This window comes from Narcine bancroftii, chromosome 4 (genome assembly GCF_036971445.1).
Source record: "Narcine bancroftii isolate sNarBan1 chromosome 4, sNarBan1.hap1, whole genome shotgun sequence".
Classification (NCBI taxonomy): Eukaryota; Metazoa; Chordata; class Chondrichthyes; order Torpediniformes; family Narcinidae; genus Narcine; species Narcine bancroftii.
The window spans coordinates 226,478,352-226,501,053 of NC_091472.1; the positions used below are offsets into that span (position 1 = coordinate 226,478,352).

Consider the following 22,702-nt stretch of genomic DNA (forward strand, 5'->3'; position numbering starts at 1 on the left):
ACAAATATCTAATCAATACAATGGAAATGTCTCTTTAAAAAATAATGGTATCCAATGTCAATCCATTGCCAGGAAGGAATATATACTGCAGTCAGGGGTGATTGTCAGGATAATACAATTAGGCAGGCAGGATGATATGATTTAGTCAGCTAAGTTGGAGATGGAGGAGTTGCATAAGTGTGATGATTTGTACATACTGCTGTGTACGAGTGGCTGGCCCACCCACTAGTGACTCGCTCCCCAGTAGCTCCTCCCCTTGTGACCTAGCCATAAGGTTGACCTCCCTTCCCTCATCCATTTATTCGAGCACATGGAGTCAGACCAGCTACAATCTAAAGTGTATTAAAGCCCATCGTCTCCCTCTCTGTCTTTGGAGTCATTGATAGAGTGCATCAACAAGTAAGAATGTTGCTTTACAATAAACTTCGTGGATAGTATCTGCTGGACAAATGTTTATAGATACAAGTGAAAAGAACATGGGCAGTCTGTATGCTGATGAGGTTGTAGCTTATGCTGACTGTGTGTTCTGAACTCTGTAATGGTACATGTTGTCACAATTCCGTGAATGAGGTAGAATACACTGGAAACATTGTCGTATCAACTTCAGAGTTGAATCGCATACTTCCAGCTCCTGACTTAATCCACTGTATTAATCTGTCATTAGCTGGGAACCAATCGCGACTTTGACCCTCCTTCCCAAGTCAACATCTCCCTAAGCCGATGAGATTTCTTGGGGATCACAGGTTAACAACTCGCTATCTGCAGCTTCAACGTCCCATATCACATTTCTCCCACCCCCGACACGGATGCATGATGCTATCACAGCGGCAGCAACCCGGGTTCGAATTCAGCATTAACTGGAAATAGTTTCTCGGTGGGTTTCCTCCGGGTGCTCCATTTCCCTCTCACTCTCCAAAATCGTACTGGGTTGGAAAGTTAATTGGGTGGCACGGCTTTTGTGGGCCGCAAGGGCCTTCCATCATGCTGTATCATTAACATCAAAATCCTCTGGATGTGGTGGGTGGTCTCACCTCTTCTGTCTTGGTCTTGCTACTATATTTGGTCAACGTTGCCCAATCCTCCATGAAGGCATTCGATGCCACGCGCAGGTACATGCAGACTCGACACATCAGAACCACCTTTCGCGCATTGGAGCAGAACCTGGGGAGCAACTGAAAGAAAGAAATCTGAACCCACAGACAGACATGAGGCCCACCCATTGCACCAACACAGAGGGAACAGCGGTGGGGTTCTGCCACTGCCTGTTCCAGTGAAGGGTCACTCTGGGCCACCTGTGGTTGTAGCTTTGTGATAGGTAGTCTGGGACAAAGAAAAATGCTATTGAGATAATAAATAACATTAGACAACAAATTTTTTCAAATGGTTTGTTTCCTGAAAAAAGAATGGGGATTACGAAAGACAATTTCAAGCTGAACACAAAAATAATTTCAGACTTGTTGTATTTCATAGGAAGTTAGAGAAACATTAAAATTTAGCATGTTTAATCGCATAATGACGCTGACAAATTGCGCAAGAAGTCATCAGCCAAATGGGCAACTTTGAACAATCATTGCTGCGATACATGAAACGTGGCAGAGTTTCTCAAAGATTGATTGAATTCCTTATCAAGTGCTCAAAAGTGAAAAAACAAAATTGCTCACCATGTCTTCTTCCTCTGCAGCATGTCCTCTGGAATCCTAAAAGACACAAAACAAGTCAGTCAAGGGAAATGAGCAGGAAGTCTGAAGACCTGGGAAAACTGGAGCCGCACACTAAGTGCTGGAGGGGCTCAGCTGATCCAGTAACATCTGTGCAAGGTAACAGATGGCCTATATTTCCAGCAGCATCCATGGAAGGTAACAGATGGTAATGGTAAAGGTTCCATTATTGTCACATAATGCTACATTTAGAATGCAACATACAGAAATTCTAACTTTTATCTACCATAAGGCAGAAAGTCGCCACTTTGTCCGGCGCCCCTCACAGAAACCTATAGCACTTGGTGTTCCCAGGCAGTCTCCCCTCCAAGTATTGACCAGTCCTGAGCCAGCTTAGCTTCTGAGATCAGACCGCCTAGGAACACTAGGTGCTGCCAAGCCTCCTGTCCGATGTTTCTGGCAGCATCTGTGGATGGCAATAGATGGTCGATGTTTCTGACAAGTGTTTTCTGCCCAAAATGTAAACTGTCGATTGTTTTCCACAGATGCTGCCTGACCTGCTGAGCTGCCCCAGCACTTTGTGTGTGGCTCTAGTCAGCAGAATTGTTTCTGAGGGGAAACAGCCTGGATTATTTTGACATATTTTGGTGTTAAAGGCAACTCAGTTTGGTTTGCCTATCGCCTCCTAGCCTCAAGCAACAACCAACTGGCCTTGTAACTGTCCTATTAAAGGGGTCTGCATTAACTCCTGGTATCATGCTCAGTGCTGGGCACTGGATGTTAGGGAAGGGGAAAACAGATACAAAGGTGTTAGGAGCAAGACAATGTTAGAGCAGTGGTTCTCAACCTTTTTCTTTCCACTCACATACCACTTTAAATAATCCCTATGGACTCGGTGCTCTGTGATTATTAGTAAGGGATTGCTTAAGGTGGTTTGTGAATGGGAAAGTAAGGTTGAGAATCACTGCTCTAGACCCGATTGTTACTGAATTATTTTGCTTGAGAAAATTGCCATTGGCCCATTTCCTTTGGAGTTATGAAACCGTGCACATAACGAATCAATTAGGTACAATGAAAACAGAGGTTTTCAAACTTTTTCCACCCACATACCACCTTAAGCAATCCCTTACTAATCACAGAGCACCTATGCCATTGGGAATACTTAAAGTGGTTTGTGAGTGGAGAGATAAAGGTTGAGAACCACTGGGTTAAAGGAACTGATCCATGGAAAGCAATAGACAGTCAACATTTTGGAAAACCCTTCATCAGGAATACACAAACATGTTGGACACTCAAATAAAAGGGTAGGGGAGGGGGAGGAGCACAAGATGGCAGGTGATCGGAGAATGCAGGTGGGAGAGTGGAGAAATGAGCTACAAGATATAGATTTAGATTTCAGATGTATTGTCGGAGTAAATACACATCAAATAAAACCCTGATTCTTTTTTCCCTGTAGACGAGGCAGAATTACCAGGCATTGGTAATGAAAAAAAAACTGTACTCAACGAACACATATAAATAAAAAAATGTAAACAAACCGACTGTGCAATACTGAGAGAATAAAAAACATCAATAAAGTGCAAAAGTAAGAGTCCTTAAATGAGTCCCTGATGAGGAGTCATGAGATGGAGTAGTGGCCGGTCGGGTGGAACAAGCCCTCTCCAGACAAAAAAGGAAAAAAGTTTAGAAAAGACAGAGCTCAATGAATATAAAACTCAAGAACGAGAAGATAAAGTTACAGAGAAGAACAAGAAGATGGCACCCAAGAAAGAGAGAGTAAGAACAATGGGACAAAAAGAAGAAAAATCACTGGAGAAGAAAAAAGAGGCCCTACCTGCACGCAGGAGCAGGGAACTACGGTGGTGAAGAGCAGCCAATCTCCGAGGTTGGTGAGCGCTCTGCGAAGTCGAAACCTCCCAACCGGTGGACTCCAAAAATGGCTCTCGGAGCCAAACAAAAGTGCGTAGTGCGCAATCAAAGGAAAAAGTGAACACCAGTGGGAAGGGGGCTCAGCCGAGGAGCAAGCAGTTACAACATGACCAGCTGAGGGATGCCCGGCATCAGAGCGCTCAGCTGGAGGATAAAAATAACGGCGAGGAAAGGAGCAAGGAGCCGGACGAGGGAGAACGACAGCAAGCTGACTGACAACAAGAGGCCCAGCAAGAGGAGGCCCAACAAAGACACAGAAGTAATTCATCAGAAAAAGCAGAAGAGACAGATACAGAAGAAGAGGAAGAAGACGACCAAGATCTTCACAGGGAAATAGAAGGTAAAACAGATGGACAAAATATAGATAAAGCCTTTTTTGAAGAACAAATGAGATCATTAAAAGAATGGTTATCATTAGAATTTAGTGCAATTAAAAGAAAAATGAAAAGAGCAGAAGATAAAATGCCAAGTTTAGAACTGGTCATGACAGAAATAGGGAAAAGAGTAGAAAATATGGAGGAGAAACTGCTGTAGAATTGGAAGTAAATGACAAAAAAATTAAAGAGACACAAGAGTTGTTATCTCAGAAAATTGATATGTTGGAAAACTATAGGAGGCGAAACAACAAAAAAATAGTGGGCCTGAAGGAGGATGAAGAAATTTATGAAAGGATGGATCCCAAAGGTTTTGGGAATGACAGAATTGCATGAAGAAATGGAAATAGAAAGGGCACACAGAGCACTAGTACCAAAACCGCAGACACATCAAAAAACAAGAATCATCTTAGTAAAATTTTTAAGATATATGACAAGAGAAAATATACTGGAGCGGGCAAGGAATAAAGTTAGAGAAGATAATAAGCCATTGGAATATAAGGGACAAAAAATATTTTTTTACTCAGACATAAATTTTGAACTCTTAAAGAGGAAGGAATTTAATACAGCAAAAACAATTTTATGGAAAAAAGGTTATAAATTCATGTTAAGACATCCAGCCGTACTTAAAGTATTTATACCTGGGGAGCAAAACAGACTGTTCTCGGATCCGGAGAAAGCACAAGAATTTGCAGAATATTTGCAGGACAGAAGAAGAGATGAAGAGATATAACAAGAAAGAAGACCGGCGACAAAGTATATATAAAGACGTAATATTATAAAGTAAAAATTATGTATATGTAAAGAAATAAAGATGGAAAAGAGAAGGGATGGAAGGAAGGGGGGAGAAAAAGAGAGAGCTTTGTTAAATGTATTTAAAAAAAGTATTTTCTGGGGGGGAGGGCTGGGGGTGAGGAGAATAACCGTCACTGCGAAATCAGTTGATGCTTGCAAGCAAGATCACAAACCAAATGGAAAGGGGAGTAGTGGTTGCCCGGCAAGGGATAAGGGGCAACTCAGAGAGGGGAGGGAGTGCACTTGGGGTTAAGGTGTTATTGGGTGTGGGAATTGTTGGATTATTTTATGTTTTAAATGTGCTGTCATACATTGAGTTTAAAAAGGGAAAACTAAAAGATAAAAATGGGAAAAAGGGGGATGGAGGTGGCTAGGAGGCGTAAAAGAGGTGTAAACAAGATATAAGATGGCCACATTGAACTATATGACTATAAACATTAATGGAATACATAACCAAATTAAAAGGAAGAGGTTACTAAATTTACTGAAAAAATTAAAAATAGATATAGCATTTGTGCAGGAAACGCATCTAACTGAAGTGGAACATAACAAATTAAAGAGAGACTGGGTAGGACACGTAACAGCAGCATCATATAACTCAAAAGCTAGAGGTGTAACCATACTAGTTAACAAAAATGTACCAATCAAGATAGAGGAGGAAATAACAGATCCAGCAGGGAGGTAATGTAATGACAAAGTGTCAGATATACTCAGAATTTTGGAATTTGCTCAATATATATGCACCTAGCGATGAGGATCAAAAGTTATTGCAGGATATTTTTTTGAAGATTGCAGACACACAAGGAAATATATTGATAGGTGGGGGATTTTAACCTTAATTTGGATCCATTGTTGGATAAAACTGGACAAAAGACAAGCAAAAAGAATAAAGTAGCCTAATTTATGTTTAAATCAATGCAGGAAATGAAACTTATGGATATATGGAGGAGGCAGCACCCAAAAGAGAAGAAATATTCATATTATTCAAGTAGGCATAAAACATACTCAAGGATTGATATGTTTTTGTTGTCGGCTCATATTCAAGGGAGAGTTAGGAAAACTGAGTATAAAGCTAGACTACTTTTAGATAATTGACCCCTGCTATTGGCAATAGAACTGGAGGACATCCCACCAAGAACAAATAGATGGAGGTTAAACTCCATGCTACTTAAAAGGCAGGAATTTAGAGAGTTTATTGAATGCCAAATTAAAACATATTTGAAATATAAAGTAATATAAAGAAAAAGAGAGAATTGGCGGACAAAAAAAAATACGAAACATTACAAACATACAAGGTGGAGAAGAACATAATGAAAACAAAGCAAAAGTATTACAAATTGGGAGAAAAAAATACAAATATTGGCCTGGCAACTTAACAAGCTAAAAGAACTGTACTGGTGTCAAGGAAAAAGGACAAACAAATAACATATAACCCAACAGAGATTAATGAAAACTTTAAGGAATTTTATGAACAATTATACCAAACTGAGAATGAAGGGAACAATGATAAAATAGAACAATTTTTAGCTAAAATTGAACTGCTGAAATTGCAAGAAGAGGAACAAAACAAACTGATAAAACCATTTGAAGTAGAGAAAGTACAGGACATATTAAAAAAGCTGCCGAACAATAAAACACCAGGAGAGGATGGATTTCCAATAGAATTTTATAAAACATTTAAAGAGTTATTAATTCCTCCTCTCCTGGAAGTAATGAATCAGGAAGAAGAAACACAAAACATGCCAGACTCATGTAAGACAGCAATAATTACAGTAATACCAAAGATGGGGAAGGATCCATTAACACCAGCATCATATAGATCAATATCTCTACTTAACTCAGATTATAAAATAACAGCGAAATTATTAGCAAACAGATTGGCCAACTGCGTACCAAAAAATAGTAAAACAAGATCAAACTGGATTTATTAATAAAAGACGAACAGCGGATAAAGTCTATAAACTTATTAATCTAATTCATGTAGCTCAAGGGAATAAAAAACCAACAGTGGCTTTGCCTTAGATGCAGAAAAAGCCTTTGACAGGGTAGAGTGGAACTACTTATTTAAAGTATTACAGAAGTTCAATCTGCCAGAAAAATATATTAATTGGATTAAAGCATTATATAATGGACCATTGGCAAAGGTAGTAGCAAATGGATATGTATCGAACCAATTCAAATTAAGTAGATCAATGAGGCAGGGATGTCCATTATCCCCCTCATTGTTCGCCTTAGCAATAGAATCATTGGCAGAGCTAATAAGAATTTAAAAGGGGTAAAAATAAAGGAGAAGTATAAAATCAGTTTATTTGTAGGTGACATCGTAGAATATCTAACAGAACCAGAGATATCAATTAAAGAATTACATAAGAAATTGAAGGAATATGGAGAAATAATCAGGGTACAAGGTCAACGCAAATAAAAGTGAAATGATGCCAATGAGTAATGCGGATTATACAGAGCTTAAAAAAGAATCACCATTTAAATGGCAAGCACAAGCAATCCGATACCTAGGGATCAGGTTAGATAATAACTTAAGCCACTTGTAAAAAATAAATGATCAGCCATTAATAAAGAAATTACAGGAAGACTTAGAACATTGGAAAGAACTACCACTAATGTTGATAGGAGGGTGAACTGCATTAAAATGAAGGATACAATACTTATTTCAAACGTTACCAATTCCCTTAACAGAGAAATTCTTTGCTGAACTAAAGAGAATAATAAGGAAATTCTTGTGGAAAGGGGGGAAACTGAGGGTAGCACTAGATAAATTAACAGAGAGTAACCAAGGTGGTTTACAGTTACCAAACTTCAGAAATTATTATAGAGCTGCACAATTAAGGTATTTATCAGATTTTTACCAGACGAGAGAAAAACTAGACTGGACTAAGATAGAACTAGATAAAATAGGGGAGAAGGCACCCGGAACATATACTTTATAAATGGGATGAAAAGCTGGTGCAATATAAAAGCTCACCAGTATTGCATCATTTTCTTAATATATGGAAGAAGGTCAATGCAGAAAGGAAAAAAAATGAATTACCAAATACCAAAATTATTATTGCAAAATGCACTAATCTCTTTTACAATAGATAACCTTTCCTTTAGAGAATAGGAGAGAAAAGGAATCAAAAGAATAGAAAATTGTTTTTCTGGAAATAATTTATTAACATTTGAACAGTTAAAGAACAAATATGGAATAACTCACGGTACAATGTTTGCATACCATCAACTGAAATCTTATTTAAAGGATCAATTGGGAAACAGATTGAGATTACCAAAAGGAAGCTGCTTTGAATATGTAATTACAGATACAATGATAATTAAAAGATTTATAACTAACATGTACATTAAGCTGCAAGGTAAGGAAAATGATGAAATAAGCTATAAACTGAAACAAAAGTGGGAAAAGGATTTAAACATAAAGATAAAAAATGAAGTATGGGAAAAATTATGTTCGAAAGTTATGTACAAAAGTTATGTACAATAAACACAAAGTTACGCATGATACAGTATAATTGGTTACACAGGGTATGTATCACTCCTCAAAAATTAAAAGAATGGGATCCAACATTATCAGATAGGTGTTTTCGCTGTAAGAAGGAAATGGGAACAACATTACATGCAATTTGGGCATGTACAAAAGTGAAGACGTTTTGGGAAGAACTAAATCAGATATTAAATAAAATCACAAAAAAACAACATACCAAAAAATCCAGAGATCTTTCTTTTATAAAGAAGTAAAGAATTAGGCCTCAAATTGGATAAAGTGCAAAAAAGATTCATTATGATAGCCTTAGAAGTAGCAAAAAAAATGTATAATGTCAACTTGGAAAATGGAAGAACACATGAGAATACAGAAATGGTACATGGAAATTAATAAATGTATTCCATTGGAAAAAAATAACATATAATTTAAAAAATAAAGTCACATAGTTTGAACAAATTTGGGAACCATACATGGAACATAATAGAGAGAGCTTGGCTCAGACTTCCATCCCCTAAAATGATAAGAAGACAAAACAATTTGATTTAGTGTGTAAAAGTAGATGATATTTTTCTTGTTTGTTTTTCCTTTGTGTGAAAAAATTGTTTTATGGTTTTATTGTATTGTATACGTTGAATATTTATTGGTTTTGGAGGGGGATGGGAAGGAGGGAGGGAGGCCTGTTAATTACAGCCACTGTGTATATTTAATGAGAAACGTTTGGACACAGTTTGGTTGATAAGGTTCACAGTGTGAAAAATAAAAAAAATTATTTTAAAAAATGAGTCCCTGATTGAGTTTGTTTCCTGAAGTCAAAAATCAGCTCTTTAGTTTTGGTGACATTGAATGCAAGGTTGTTGTTGGTGCACCATTCGGCCAAGTTTTCAATCTCCCTCAAATATGCTGTGGTATTATCAGTGAATTTGTAAATGGTGTTAATGTGATACCGAGCCACCCAGTCGTCGTTGTAAAGTGAGTAGTGCAGGGGGCTAAGAACACAGCCCTGTGGTGCTCTGGTACTGATGGAGATTGTGCAGGAGATGTTCTTACCAATCCTCACTGATTGTGGTCTGGAGGTGAGGAAATCCAGGATCCAATTACACTGTGGGGTATTGAGACCCAGGGCTTGAGGGATCAATTTTGAGGGGCCGATGGCAATGAATGCCAAATTGTAGTTGTTAAAGAACATCCTGATATATGTATCTTTGCTGTCCAGGTGTTCCAGGGCTTTCGCATCTGCCTTACACCTGTTGTTGCGATGGGCAAACTGTCGCCGCTCGGGCAGGAGCTGATAGGCTTTAACACCAACCGGTGGGTCGAGTGGCTTTGTCCTGCATGTTAACTTGCCCCGTTTCCCTCAACTTTTTTTTCATTATCTTTCAGAACTTACAAAGGAAAGTGCTCCCACCACCAAAAAATCCAAAGATCGGAGCAGGAATTTTGAGCCGGCTCAGCCATATCAATGTAATCATGGCTCATCTAAAGACTATTTCCCTACCCTTCCTGTACACCCCTTGATGCCTCCTTGGATTATATGCTGCTGAGGGAGAATGAACCCAAAAACATCAATGCAAGAGTGTCTAGAGAAGTTGATCAACCTGCTTGAAATGGGCACTAGAAATAACATTGTCCTTCACTTAAGCAGTGGACAAAATACCCCATTTTTACTTCATCCAAAAGTCTCCATCCTCTCTCAGCACAGAAAACATAGGTTGTACTTTATCTAGTTGTAGAGACAGCATGGAAACAGGCTCTTCAGCCTATTGAGACTGTGCCATCAATCAATTGTCCATTTACATGATTCCAACTTTCTATTCCCATCTATTCCCCCAGGTTCTACTCCACAGTCACACTGGGGACACTTTACAGCGGCCAAGTCACTGACCAGCCCGCATGGGAGGAATCAGGTGCACCCTAAGGAAACCCATGCAGATTCCAGGCAGAGAGCACAAGAAAACAGGATTGGGTTGCTCGGTGCCTGAGGAACCGGCTAGACCTGCTGCTCCACCATGCCATCCCCCTGGGCGATCAGCTCACAGCCTGAATGTCGATCATTGGCAGGGGCCGCACGAGTGTAGGACATTGGCATGGGTACAGTGATATGCCAAAAATGTCCACCACTCTCCAGCATGATTCTGACTGTAAACGATCGCAGAATATTAAAGATTCAGTTAACTGGCTGCTGGATATTGCTCTTTGTGTGTTGGTGAACAGTGGAATCTGCAGAGGGAGTTGATGGGAACAGGGAGAGAGTAAAATGGGATTGATGTGAATGGGTTGTTGGTGGTCAACATAGAATTGGTGGGCTGAAGAACCCCCACTTTGATCAAAACACTTAATAGAAGAACATATAACAGGGAGGTGTGGAACAGCAAAACTTACTCTATGACCTTGGCGTCCAGCATGACTGGTGTGTTTCTGTGGGGAGAGCATTGATAAAATAAGAATCGAACACTGGAAGCCTTCACTGTGCTTTCTTGAAACTCTAATGTTTTTAAGGTTCTTGCTCCCTGTTGCTGAGCATTAACAGCTGCCCATTGCCCAGACTATATCAGGAGTCTTTCACAATCCCACCAAGTGTAGGGCTGAAGGGGCCTTGTTGGCTTGATTCTTGGCCAACTCAGACTGCACTGTGAGGATGAGATTGGGCAGACTGAGGTTTGTTCTCCCTGGAGCAAGGAAAGCTGAGGAGTGAGGAAAGCATAGATCGCCAGGAGACTGCAGTCTGTCAGGGTCCGTACTTGAGATGTTGGCTATCCAATGGATCCCCAGGGCAGGGAAATCTGGAACTCAAGTGTAGTTTTTCAGGTGAAAGAGGTGAAGATTCAAAAGTGATCTGAAGGATGGTGATTGTCTGGAATGAGTTGTCAGGTGCTGGGACCAGGTACAATTATGTTGTAGGACAAGGGAGGTGTAATTAACAGGGAGAGCAGTGAGACCAGTATGGGCTGGTTTTTGTACTGTACAATTCTAATATACAATGATTGACAGGTGAAGGTAGCCTTGGGTCAGGCCCAAAAGCACTGGCAAAGGAACCAGCAATGTCAGGATGGACCCCCAAGGCAAGTTGGCCCTGTCTGTGTGGAGTTTGCATGGAGCCCAAGAGAAAGTTGGCCATCTGTGTGGCTTGCACTCTCTCCCCATGACCGCATGGGTTTCTCCCCCACCCCCTAAATGTATGCACCAGTTTCCATCCATGTTTAGGTCAACTGGCTGCTGGATATTGCTCTTTATGTGTTGGTGAACAGTAGAATCTGCAAAGGGAGTTGATGGGAACAGGGAGAGAGTAAAATGGGATTGGTGTGAATAGGTTGTTGGTGGTCAACATAGAATTGGTAGGCTGAAGAACCTATTTCAATGCTGGATGACTCTTCTAGTTCTCAGTGAGTTCTGGGCATTCCTTTTCTTCTGCCCACCCCCTCCACCCCTCCATCGTTTCCAGCTTCTGCCCCACAGGGGAAGATGATTGTTCCAACCAGGTGCCTTCCTGAGTTAGTACTATTTGCCTGCATTGGGCCTGAACCTTTTCTTTCCAAGAATCTGGACAAACGTCCATTACATACAGTGCCAGATTCGAACCTGGAATTCTGGGGTTGCAAGACAACAACACTAACCGCTGCACCAGTCTGCTGCTCTTTGGCAACCCAGATGAGTGAGAGCAACATACCATGCAGGTGGTCAAAATGACGGTGGGATGGTACTCCTGGCCCAAGGTCATCAACCACATCCAATGCTCCTGTTGTGGCCTTAACTATATTGGGGAGACTGGGCACAGGCTGGGAGATTGTTTCACTGAGTGCCTTTGCTCTGTCCGCTGCAATGGCGGGGATCTCTTGTTGGCAACATTTCAATTCCGTGCCCCACTCTAATATGACATGGTTTTGTGCACTGCCAAACTCATGCCACCCACAAATTGGAGGAACAATACCCAATATTCCATCTGGGCACTCTCCATCCAGATGGCATTAACATTCACCTCTCTGGTTTCCTTTAGGCCTCTCCCCTGTCTCCCTCTATCTCCTTTCCAATCCTTTCCCTCTCCATTCAGAGAACTATCCATCTCCCCATCACTTCTCAGCATTTTTCCCTCTTGTGCCCTCCCACCCATATCCCACCTGTGCTCCTGCCCCTTCACCCCACCATTTCATTCAGGCGCCTGGCTGCATTTTGCTCACACCTTGATGAAGGGCTCAGACCCAAAACGTTGGTGCATCTTTGCTACATAATGAACGCTGCATGACTTGCTGAGTTTCTCCAGTAAAAAGCAAGCACAGTGTCTGTAGACTTTCATGTTTAAGTGGCTTATGATAGTCATACAATATGCAAACAGATCCTTGAGCTCACTCACCCCCCTACTGTCTGTCAAGCATCTAGTTACACCAATCCCATTTTATTCTCCCCACATTCCCATCAACTACTCCTCCCTACACTCTAGGGACCACACCAGAGCAGCAAATTCACAGACAGATCTGCATAGCTTTAGGATGTGTGGGAAACCCCACACAAGTACGTGGATGGAGGGCAGGTCAGTGGGACTACTAGGCAGATTAATAGTTCAGCACAGACTAGAGGGCCGAGGGGCCTGTTTTCTGCCCTATGATGTCCTATGGCACAGGGAGACAGTACAAACTCCAAGGCTCTGGATTGATGTCAGGGCCCCAGCACCCTGCTCTCCTCAGCCCAAGTCCAACTAAGTAAGGGGCGTAATCACTCCCCCTTGCCTCAGCCCAAGGGAATTGGATACATTTGGGAGCAGCCACCGCGAGAGCCAAGAGATAGATTGCTTAACTAACGATTTCAAGGGTCAGTCCTGCGCCTTTTGCCACCACGATCCAGCCTTTGGGAACATCATTAATCCCCATCGGCTGAGGCGGATCAGGGATTGGAAGTGACAACAGAAGGGATTGGCGAATACTCGGTAAGCCTGGTTACTTGAGCGGGCGACTCGGACTCATCTCGCAGGCGATCCTCGAAGATGCTTTTCCTGGAGCCGTGTGTGCTCGGCGAGCTGCTCATCGCTCAGCCCCCGCGTCTTTCCCAACAGCCCGCCGTTCGGATTTGGAACCATCGTCCAGCCTGCCATCCTCCAGCGCCGAGCGAAGCACCATGAATGTCCCTCCCTCAGTATTCACGGCAACGTCCAGTGCTCCTCTCCAACTGGAATCCGCCGCGGTTTCACCGATCGCGAACTGTTCGGAGAGACTCGGCGATTCAGGCAGCGACAGGCACGGACGATCAGCGTTCCGAGTTGGGGCAGTTGAATGGGTGTCCCAGGGAGGAAACAGCCCCGCATTTCCCACGTCGACCAAGGTGGCTTCTTGAAAGTCCCACTTTTGCCCCATACAAATAAATATCTGTGATTGTATCCAACTCCATGTACCGGTTCTGCGTGGGTGGAAAAAACTTGCCTCTCAGCTCCCTTTCATTCTTTCCCTTCTTTTAACCACTCTCCCACCGATAAGACCTACCCACTCTTTCAGACTCTATATGACGGAGGGAAATTTAAGCGGGTCAGAAGCGAGCAGATACCCCCGAGAAAGGGTGCGAGAGTTCAAGCTCTTCCCGAGAGGCCGGCCAGAGCGATCACCAAACCGGGTGGATCTCCGTGCAGGATGGCAGCTGTGTGCACCAATGCAGGCACGTTTTCATTGCAGCACTCAGTGTTGTCATCAAGCCATCAATGCGTCTGTCAACCAAAAATAACAGCTTCATACGGCAAGATCCACCTTCGAAAGTTCCTGTCCGCATTTAACACTTTAGTACTACTGCATCTCCTGCAACAGCAACCTACATAAAAACAAGTAATGCAGAAGAGCCCATTCGGACCACAACACTCATGCTAAGCAACTCGAGATGCAGAACAGAAGGATATAAGAACATAAAAACTCATGTGGACCAATCTTCCCTGTTGACTCATTGCAGAGGATCAACCTCCCTCGGCCAACATCATCTTTGCAACTTAAAACATTCCTGCTTGCTCAGTGAACTATGGCAGAAACATTAACCATTTTTTAATCCCATGCCACAGGTTTTGTACAAACTGCTATTTCCAGCATTTTAAATTTAATACCATTTGCAGATCCCATTATGTTCCTTTCAGTCGGAGGTCAGCGATCCAGCATAAACGCAGGCCTTTTGGACCATAGAGTCTGCACCATCAAGTACCCATTTTATACAGGGGCGGGGCCATGCAAAGGAATTAGACGTGTTTTGAATGAGCTCTCCGTCAAGATCATTAAAAAGACAATTAAAATCATAAAATTTAGAATTTTTCACTAAAAAAAAATGGACAAAATAAGTATCAAGACAAACAATAACAAAAATCAAGGAAGTTTTTTTACTCAACCAGGAGCATCAAATGAAAGCCCAAAAGGGAGAGGCTTCAAGACCTGTAGACCCTGGCAGATCTGGAAAGTCAGGACAAGAACTAAATATTATCCTGGAAATCTTGAGCAATCGATTTGCAAGCATTGAAAATGTAATGAGAGACAGAACTGAAATTTTAAAAAAAACATTGAAGACAATGGAAAGAATGAACCAAGCGGAAGACTTGCTAAAAAGATGTGAAGCAATGGGAGTCGGACAGACAAGGTCTGCTGGACAAGATCGACCACGTGGAAAATTTTAGCAGATGAAACAATGTTCAAATTATCAGACTGAAAGAAGGAATTGAGGGAAGAGATCCAGCGAACTTCTTTGAAACGTGGATCTCACGAGTGTTGAGAGAAGAAAAATTCAGAGAAAAATTACATATTGAAAGGGCTCACCAGACCCTTGAACCTAGGAGAGCCAGTGATCATAACCGGTCCTGGTAAGACTTTTGAGTTACCAGGAACGGGAGACAATTCTGGGAGCAGCACATGAATATTCTAAGCAAAATAATGGCCCGCCCAAGATATTTGGTGAGACTTTTATCAGATCATTCACCATTAATTTTAACTATTACGACAACAGAAAAACAAGAAAGTGTGTATAGATGGCTCTGTTGAGAAGGAAAGACTTCTGTGAGTTTATTAAGAGAAAGAACTATTTTGTGAAACTAATCTTTCTTCTTCTCTGATTGTTCACTGTAACAAGAAAGGTTGGATGGACTTCAGTGTTATAGAACTGTGGGTGAAAAGGTGTTACAGGCCTAGACCAGGCAGTTCCCCCCCCCCCACCAAAAGAAATAATTACTCTTATTTGATTCGACGGCAGCTCACAAAGAACATTCAGCACAAAGGACTATAAATTCTGTTGGCGCCTACATTGCAGTAATTTCGGGTGGGTTGACAAGTAAACTCCAGCCGTGATCATCATGCAAATCATTCATCAGATCAGAATGGGAGGAATGGATGCAGAACAGCATTCATGTATTCACCCTAGCCAGACGGCTGAAACGAGCAACCAATACTGATGTTTGTGATGAGTTGCCAGAGCATGGGATAAAATTACACCAAAACCTATCCGCAGCAGATTCAGAAAAGCCGGCTTATGATGAGGATTCCACCACTGATGACGAAAGCAGACATTGCGATGATATGTCAGTATCAACAGTAACCGAAGAAGGTTTGCAGGCTGTCCTAAAGTATTTTAACAAAGAGAGTGAATAATCCAACTTTGAAGGATTCAAAGGGGTTACGGATGATGTTGAAGACTAATTGTTATGTTTTTTTTAAATTTTAACACATTGTCCAGCTTTTTAATTTGTTATTTAAGATGTTATATGGCTATTTTAAATTAAAGCGATAAGAAAACAATTTAGAACCAGGGGCTGGAAAATTAAGTTCATTTTTATTCAACATGTAAAAATATTTTTGTATCGCGCGCACATGCATATAATGCGAGGGGCGGTACGTGGTTTGTAAAATACGCATATAACACGCACGTTATATGCATAAAAATACAGTAAATAATATTTTTATTTAGACATTATATGAAACTATACAAATCAGAATTATTAGGAGTTCGAACTGAGATGGACAAATTTTTTTAGCAAATATGGAACTTAGAAGATTAGAAGATAGAGAATGGGTTGATTTGGATGCCCCTTTTACAAGAGAAGAAACTGAAAGAGCTTTGGGCACTTTAAAGCTAACAAACTCTAGGAGAGGATGAGTTCCCTCCCAAGTTCGAAAAGTAATTTAAAGATTTATTGATGCCTCTTATGATGGATGTATTGGACCAGGCAGTGGAGACCCAGACTCTCTCAGAATCTTTCTCAACTGCCATAATTGGTGTTACCAAATACATCCATTAAAAATTTCATTATATAAACCTATATTACTCCTCAATGATGATTATAAAATATTGGTAAAGGCACTAGCTAATAGATTGGGACAATATCTACCAAAATTAATGTATACAAATTGTGTGGGATTGTTAAAGGAAGTCATTCTTCAAATAGACTAACTAAATTATCATCATTCATTTGGCAAAATCAAAGTTGAATCCAAGTATAACAGTCTGTCTAGATGCAGAAAAATCATTTGACTGTTTAGAATGGTCTCTTTTATTTAAAAAATTAGTAAAATTTAGTAAAGGCAGAAAATTTATAAATTGGAAAACTAATAATCAGATTTCAGTGATTTTTCCCTTGAGTATGTCGAGTAGTTCGTGTGCCGTGGCCAAGCAGGCTGGGACGTGGCAGCGAGGTCCTTGGGTCGTAGGTTTTATATTGGAGTGGCCTTCTCCTATGCAGGTTTCTTACCCGGGCTGGAGGGGCCTGCCTCCCCTCCTAGGTCGGACCATACCTGGTCGCAATCCAACCTGTTGGCCTCCGCCTGCCATTTCGTATATTTATATGTTAGGAGGCCCCGGTCCGGGCAGAAGCGAGGGGGAGGCGGTGGCCCCGGCCTCGGCAGAGCGAAGCAGGCGGAGGTCCCGGTCCGGGCAGAAAGAAGGAGGCGGCGGCCCCGGAGATCTGAATATTAAAGGGCCTCAAAGTTGGACAGGAAGAATATAAAATTAGTTTATTTGTTGATGATATGCTATTATACATTTGACCCAGCTGAGTCCTTGATAAAATGATAAACAATATTAGAAAAAATGGAAGAGTCTCAGGTTATTAAAATAAATATGGACAAGAATGAGATAATGCCACTGACAAATTTTGATTATGAAATATATCAAAAAGGTAGTAGATATAAAAGGAAGATAGGTAGAATCAAATATTTATAAATAATGACAGAAGATAATTTACAGAACTTATATAAATTATATGTTAGAAAAAATTTACAGAAATATAAAAGTCTTCCCAATAACTCTAGTGGGAAAAGTAAATTGTATCAAAATGAAGGTGATGCCAAGATTGCAGTACCTTTTTCAATCCCTGCCTTTTGCACTACCTAAAAATTTATTTAAATTATTAAATAATTATATAAGGATATTCCTATGGAATAACAAAGTGCTGAGAATATCATGGGAAAAGATAACATTGGATTATAAACTGGGAGGATTTAGGCTCCAGGATTTTAGCAAGTATTTATCAGCACAAGCAAGATTTTTATCATTCTTCTTTGAAGAAGTTAGCACCCGCTCTTGGATCCAAATGGGATTGAATTCAATAAGAGGTGTCAGTGAAGGACTTTGTTTACAAGTGGAATGTTAAACTAATAACAAAAAAGACATAACCCTATATTAATACATAACAATTAGAATATGGCAAGAAATAAATGTGTATTTAAAAAAGTAGGTATGAGCACCATTATGTAAAAATGTTTTGTGCCCATGAATCTGGGCAACAAAAAATTGAATTTATGGCATGACAGAAGAATAAGAAATATTGATGACTGTTATGAGGAGGGACCTCATGTCTTTTGAACAATTAAGGAATAAATATGGTACTTCCTTTTGTATTCTCCATCTAAGATCATTCCTAAGAGAAAGATGAAATTAATTTGTTTTTAATTTTACTTAAGAATTTTAAAACCACATCTACAATTCTTAAATGGATAAATTGAAAAAAAATAATACATGTGTGGTATATATAAATGTAACCTAATCCCTCCCTTCCTCCCCACCGACCCTTACATAAGAAAAAAGAAAGTAATACTGGAGCTAAGGGTTACCAGTGTGGCGAGTTTTCAGAGTCCTTAAAAAATTTCAAACCAACACATTGTAAGTATGGGCTCCATTTTTTCAAAATGAAATGATATTTATTACATAAATTCTAAGTTATTTTCTAAAGTGAGATACAAGAGCGCAATTCAGTACACCATCCCTCCATTCCTAAATCTGTATTTGATTTCCAAGAAATGGCAATGCACTTTCTAGAAACTGCTAGAGCTAATCATAAAAATGTAATCTGATACATTGTTAAATTTAAATAGAATTAATTATTTTAATACCACCCAACAAAAATAACATTGGATCTAGTGGAAGTTTTACCTTTAATATTTTCTCCAAAAATTGTTTTTTTTTAACCTCTAACCAAAAAGGTTTTACTCTAGGACACTCCCAAGTGGAATGAAAAAAATAAACCAATTTCTTGATCACATCTAAAACATAAATCTGATGATACTAAATTAAACTTTTTTAATTTTTGGGGAGTTAAATATAATTGATTTAAAAAATTACATTGAACTGATCTATTTCTTACATTAATAATTTTTGTCATACTATCCTTACAAAGTTGTTTCCAATCATTTTCATCTATTTGTCTACCCAAATCAACCTCCCATTTTAATCTTGATTTATCAATTCCAATTCCAGGATCTGTTTTTTGAAGTGATTTATACATCTTTGAAATAAATTTATTTATACCACCCTTAATTATTAATAACTCTAATTCATTTTGTCTAGGCAATCTTAAATTACAAACTAATCTATCAATCAAAAAAAGCTTTAACGTGATAATAACAGAAAAGTGTTATTTGTGACATTCAATTTTTCCTTTATTCATTGAAAAATAATAAATTTACCCAGCTTCAAAACAATCTTTTTTTTAAAATCCCTATTTGAATCCAAATCCTCAAAAATTGATTATTCATAGAAAAGGAATTCTATATTGATATAGAGGTGTTCTTCAGAAAATTAAACCTTTTTCATCTACCTCATAATCTATTTTATTCCATAATTCAATGAAATGATTCAAAAGATGTGTATCTCTAATAATTTTAATAATTTAGAATTCCATTTATAAATAAAATCCTGCATATGATCTTCACCTCTTTTACTCAATTCTATTTTAGCCCAAGTTAAAGATTTATCTAAATCAAACATTCCATTAATAAATTTCAATTGGGCTACTTTATAGTAATTCTTAAAATGAGGAAGTTGTAAACCTCATAATTCAAACTTTCAAGTTAATTTCTCTAAAAGTCTAGGCATCTTTCCTTTCCATAAAATATTCCTAATACTTAAATTTAAATCCTTTAAAAAATTTGAGGTCTCCCACAAGGAATTGATTGAAAAAGATATTGAACCCTTGGAAAAATCTGAATTTTAATACAATTTACTCTACCCATTAAAGTTATAGGTAAATCATTCCATTTATTGAAATCATCCTTAATTTTATTAAATAAGGGTAAATAATTTAATTCATACAAATCATTTAAATCATTATCAATTCATATTCGCAAATATTTAATTCCATTTTCTGACCATTTAAATTTGCTAAATGTTTACATTGAATATAATCTCCTTTTACCAAGAGGATAATTTCATTTTTGTCTTATAAACTGATATTTCACCATATTCATCCAGTCTTGTATACAAAGAACACAAAGAATTTATGGGATGTCATATAAATCAAAACATCATCAGCATATAAATTAATCTTATGTTCCTCTGTACTTTTATACCCTTAATACTAGTATCTTGTCTTATTAATTCTGCTAATGGTTAAATTGCTAAAACAAGCAAAGCTGGAGATAGTGGACATCCTTGTCTACTTGATCTAGACAATGAAAAAGCCAAAGAAATTTGTCCATTCATACAACCTTGACAGAAGGATATTTATATAATGCTTTAATCCAATTAATAAACTAAAATCTAAAACCAAACTTTTCAAACACCTTAAAGAATTCCATTCTAGCCTATCGAAAGCATTCTCAGCATCTAAAGCTAATGCCACTGACAATTCACCTTTCTTTTGAAAGGTATGTATTAAACTAATCAGTATACAAATATTATCTGCACAGTCTTCCTTTAACAAACCCAGGCTGATCTACATGAATTAAATCTGGTAAATAATTAGCCAATCTATGTGCTATGACTTTAACTCAATGGCTCTCAACCTTTATTTTTCCACTCACATACCACTTTAAGTATTCCCTATGGCATAGGTGCTCTGTGATTAGCAAGGGATTGCTTAAGGTGGTATGTGAGTGGGAATAAAAAGTTTGAAAACCACTGTTTTTAATCATATCTAATTGACTCATTATGTGCATGGTTTTATAACTCCAAAGAAAATGGGCCAATGACAATTTTTCTCAAGCAAAATATTTGACTAACAATTAGGACTAGAGCAGTGATACTCAATTTTCCCTTCCCACTCACATACCACTTTAAGCAATCTCTGACTGACCACAGAGTATTGATGGCATAGGGATTCTTAAAGTGGTATGTGAGTGGAAAGAGAAAGGTTGAGAAGCATTGCTTTAGGTATAATCTTGTAATCAACATTTAATAATGGTATTGGTCTTTAAGATCCTGCTTTTAATGAATTCCTATCTTTCTTCAGTATAATTGTTATAATCGCATTTTAAAAAATCCGATAGAGAATGAGTTTCACTTACCTGGTTCAACACGTCCATAAAAGGAGTTATTAATAAGTCTTCAAATTTCTTGTAAAATTCTGGCAGAAAACCATCCTCTCTGGGAGACTTACCACATTGTAAAGAATTAAGGACATAAATAATTTCCTTCACCATAAATGGAGCATATAAATTTTTTTGATCTTGGCAATTTAAAGAAGATAAATTAATTTTAGATTTAAAAAAATTGTAAAAAAAAAATTCATTATTATCAGAATGAGATGCTTAAAATTTACAATAAAAATCTTTAAAGGAATCATTCATTTCAAGAGGATTATAAGTAACTTTTTTTGGAGTTCCTTTTAATAGCATTAATAGTCCTTGAAGTTTGTTCACCTTTAAATTTCCAGCCAAAACTTTGTGCCCTTCCTCCCAATTCATATTTTTGTTTAGTTCTATAAGTTTACATCGAATTAGAATATATTATAATTCTTTTTCACTTCAGATGTATTTTTCTGTAAATCGTTTTCCAAATTCTCCCATTTCTCTCTCCAGTTTATCTAAATCTTTAACATAATCTTTTTAAATTTTAACTGAATAACTTATTCTTTGACCTCTTATTAAGCCTTCAAAGCATCCCATTAAATAAATTTGTTATCCATTGAATCAGGATTAATATCTAAATATTCCTGGATTTACATTCTTATAAAATTACAAAAATCAACCTTTTTTTAACAATGAAGAATTAAATCTCCATCTATACGACATTTTTTTCCTTTTCAGAAATTATACATGACATCAAAAAGGGTGAATGATCTGATAAAATCCTAGCTTATATTCTGCTTGCATAACTCTTCCTTGTAAATTTGCTGACATTAAAAAAAAACACTGTGGCAGTGTGAACAGTGGAAGAAACACAGCCACCACATTGAGGGTTGTTAACGACAGTTTTTATTCAAATTCAGCATGCCTCTATAAGGGCAGCATGAGCTTAGTCACCTGGTGTATTGTGACATCATAATCGCTACCCAGGGTGTGCGCTGGAAGGGATGCTGGAGTCAGAGAGAAACCTCTGACGATGCCATTTTCCCATGACTGGCAATACAAGTGGGGCCGGTTCGCAATGAGGATGTGTGCCGCCACACAACCGTCACTTTGGCGGCCGGCCCTGGCGCTTGGGCACACTGTCTGTGATAAGTCCAGATGGGCTGCCTTCAGGCGGTCCACCGTAAAAAGTTATTCTTTCCCCCCAATGTCCAGGGTGAAGGTTCCGCTGGACCAGTGCAACTTTCTATGTCCCCTTGTACGGTCGCTGTAGCAGTGCACGTCTCTGTGGATGGCTTCGCCATCTGAGTCCACAGGGCAGACGTGAACTGCACCCCCATCGCTAGTAATGTGCGCCAGGATTCCAAAACGGGCGATCAATTGGCTGACTAGAGTCATGGCGCACGTCTCTGTGGAGGCCTCCTTAATCGGGACAGCCTTCAGCCAACTTGTGGCCTGATCCACCACTGTGAGGAGGAAACAAGCCTCCTTGGACACCGGCAGGGGCCTGACGACATCAACGTGGATGTGTCGGAATCTGCGAACCGCCGAGTCAAAGTTCTGGATAGGGGCTTGCGTGTGTCGCTGGACCTTGGAGGTCTGGCACCTGGTACAGTTCCTGGCCAGTTCCACCACCTCCTTCAGCCCAAGCCACACAAACTGCTCCGTGACACTCTCCACACGAAAACAAACTGGGCCGAGTCGAGCTCTTTGGGGAGATGAAACATCCGGGTG

The 22,702-nt window shown here is 39.3% G+C and overlaps 1 protein-coding gene across 8 annotated transcripts in view; it reads right to left on the bottom strand.

The window, feature by feature from the left end:
- The window catches only part of LOC138761659 (cyclic nucleotide-binding domain-containing protein 2-like), a 68,292-nt gene extending 46,434 nt beyond the window's left edge, over window positions 1-21,858 (bottom strand). The window contains exons 1-4 of one of the 8 annotated variants that reach the window (XM_069934192.1): window positions 21,649-21,858; window positions 20,966-21,052; window positions 1,662-1,697; window positions 1,032-1,172 (exon numbers count right to left, since the gene is read on the bottom strand). In XM_069934192.1, the coding sequence (XP_069790293.1) occupies window positions 1,032-1,172; window positions 1,662-1,697; window positions 20,966-20,983 (195 nt within the window). In that variant the 5' untranslated portion in view covers window positions 20,984-21,052; window positions 21,649-21,858. Of the gene's footprint in view, window positions 1-1,031; window positions 1,173-1,661; window positions 1,698-10,628; window positions 10,665-13,039; window positions 13,124-13,178; window positions 13,280-20,965; window positions 21,127-21,648 lie in introns of those variants that run through there. The other 7 variants (XM_069934194.1, XM_069934187.1, XM_069934188.1 and 4 more) reach the window with 7 other exon arrangements.
- Window positions 21,859-22,702: the final 844 nt, after the last annotated feature.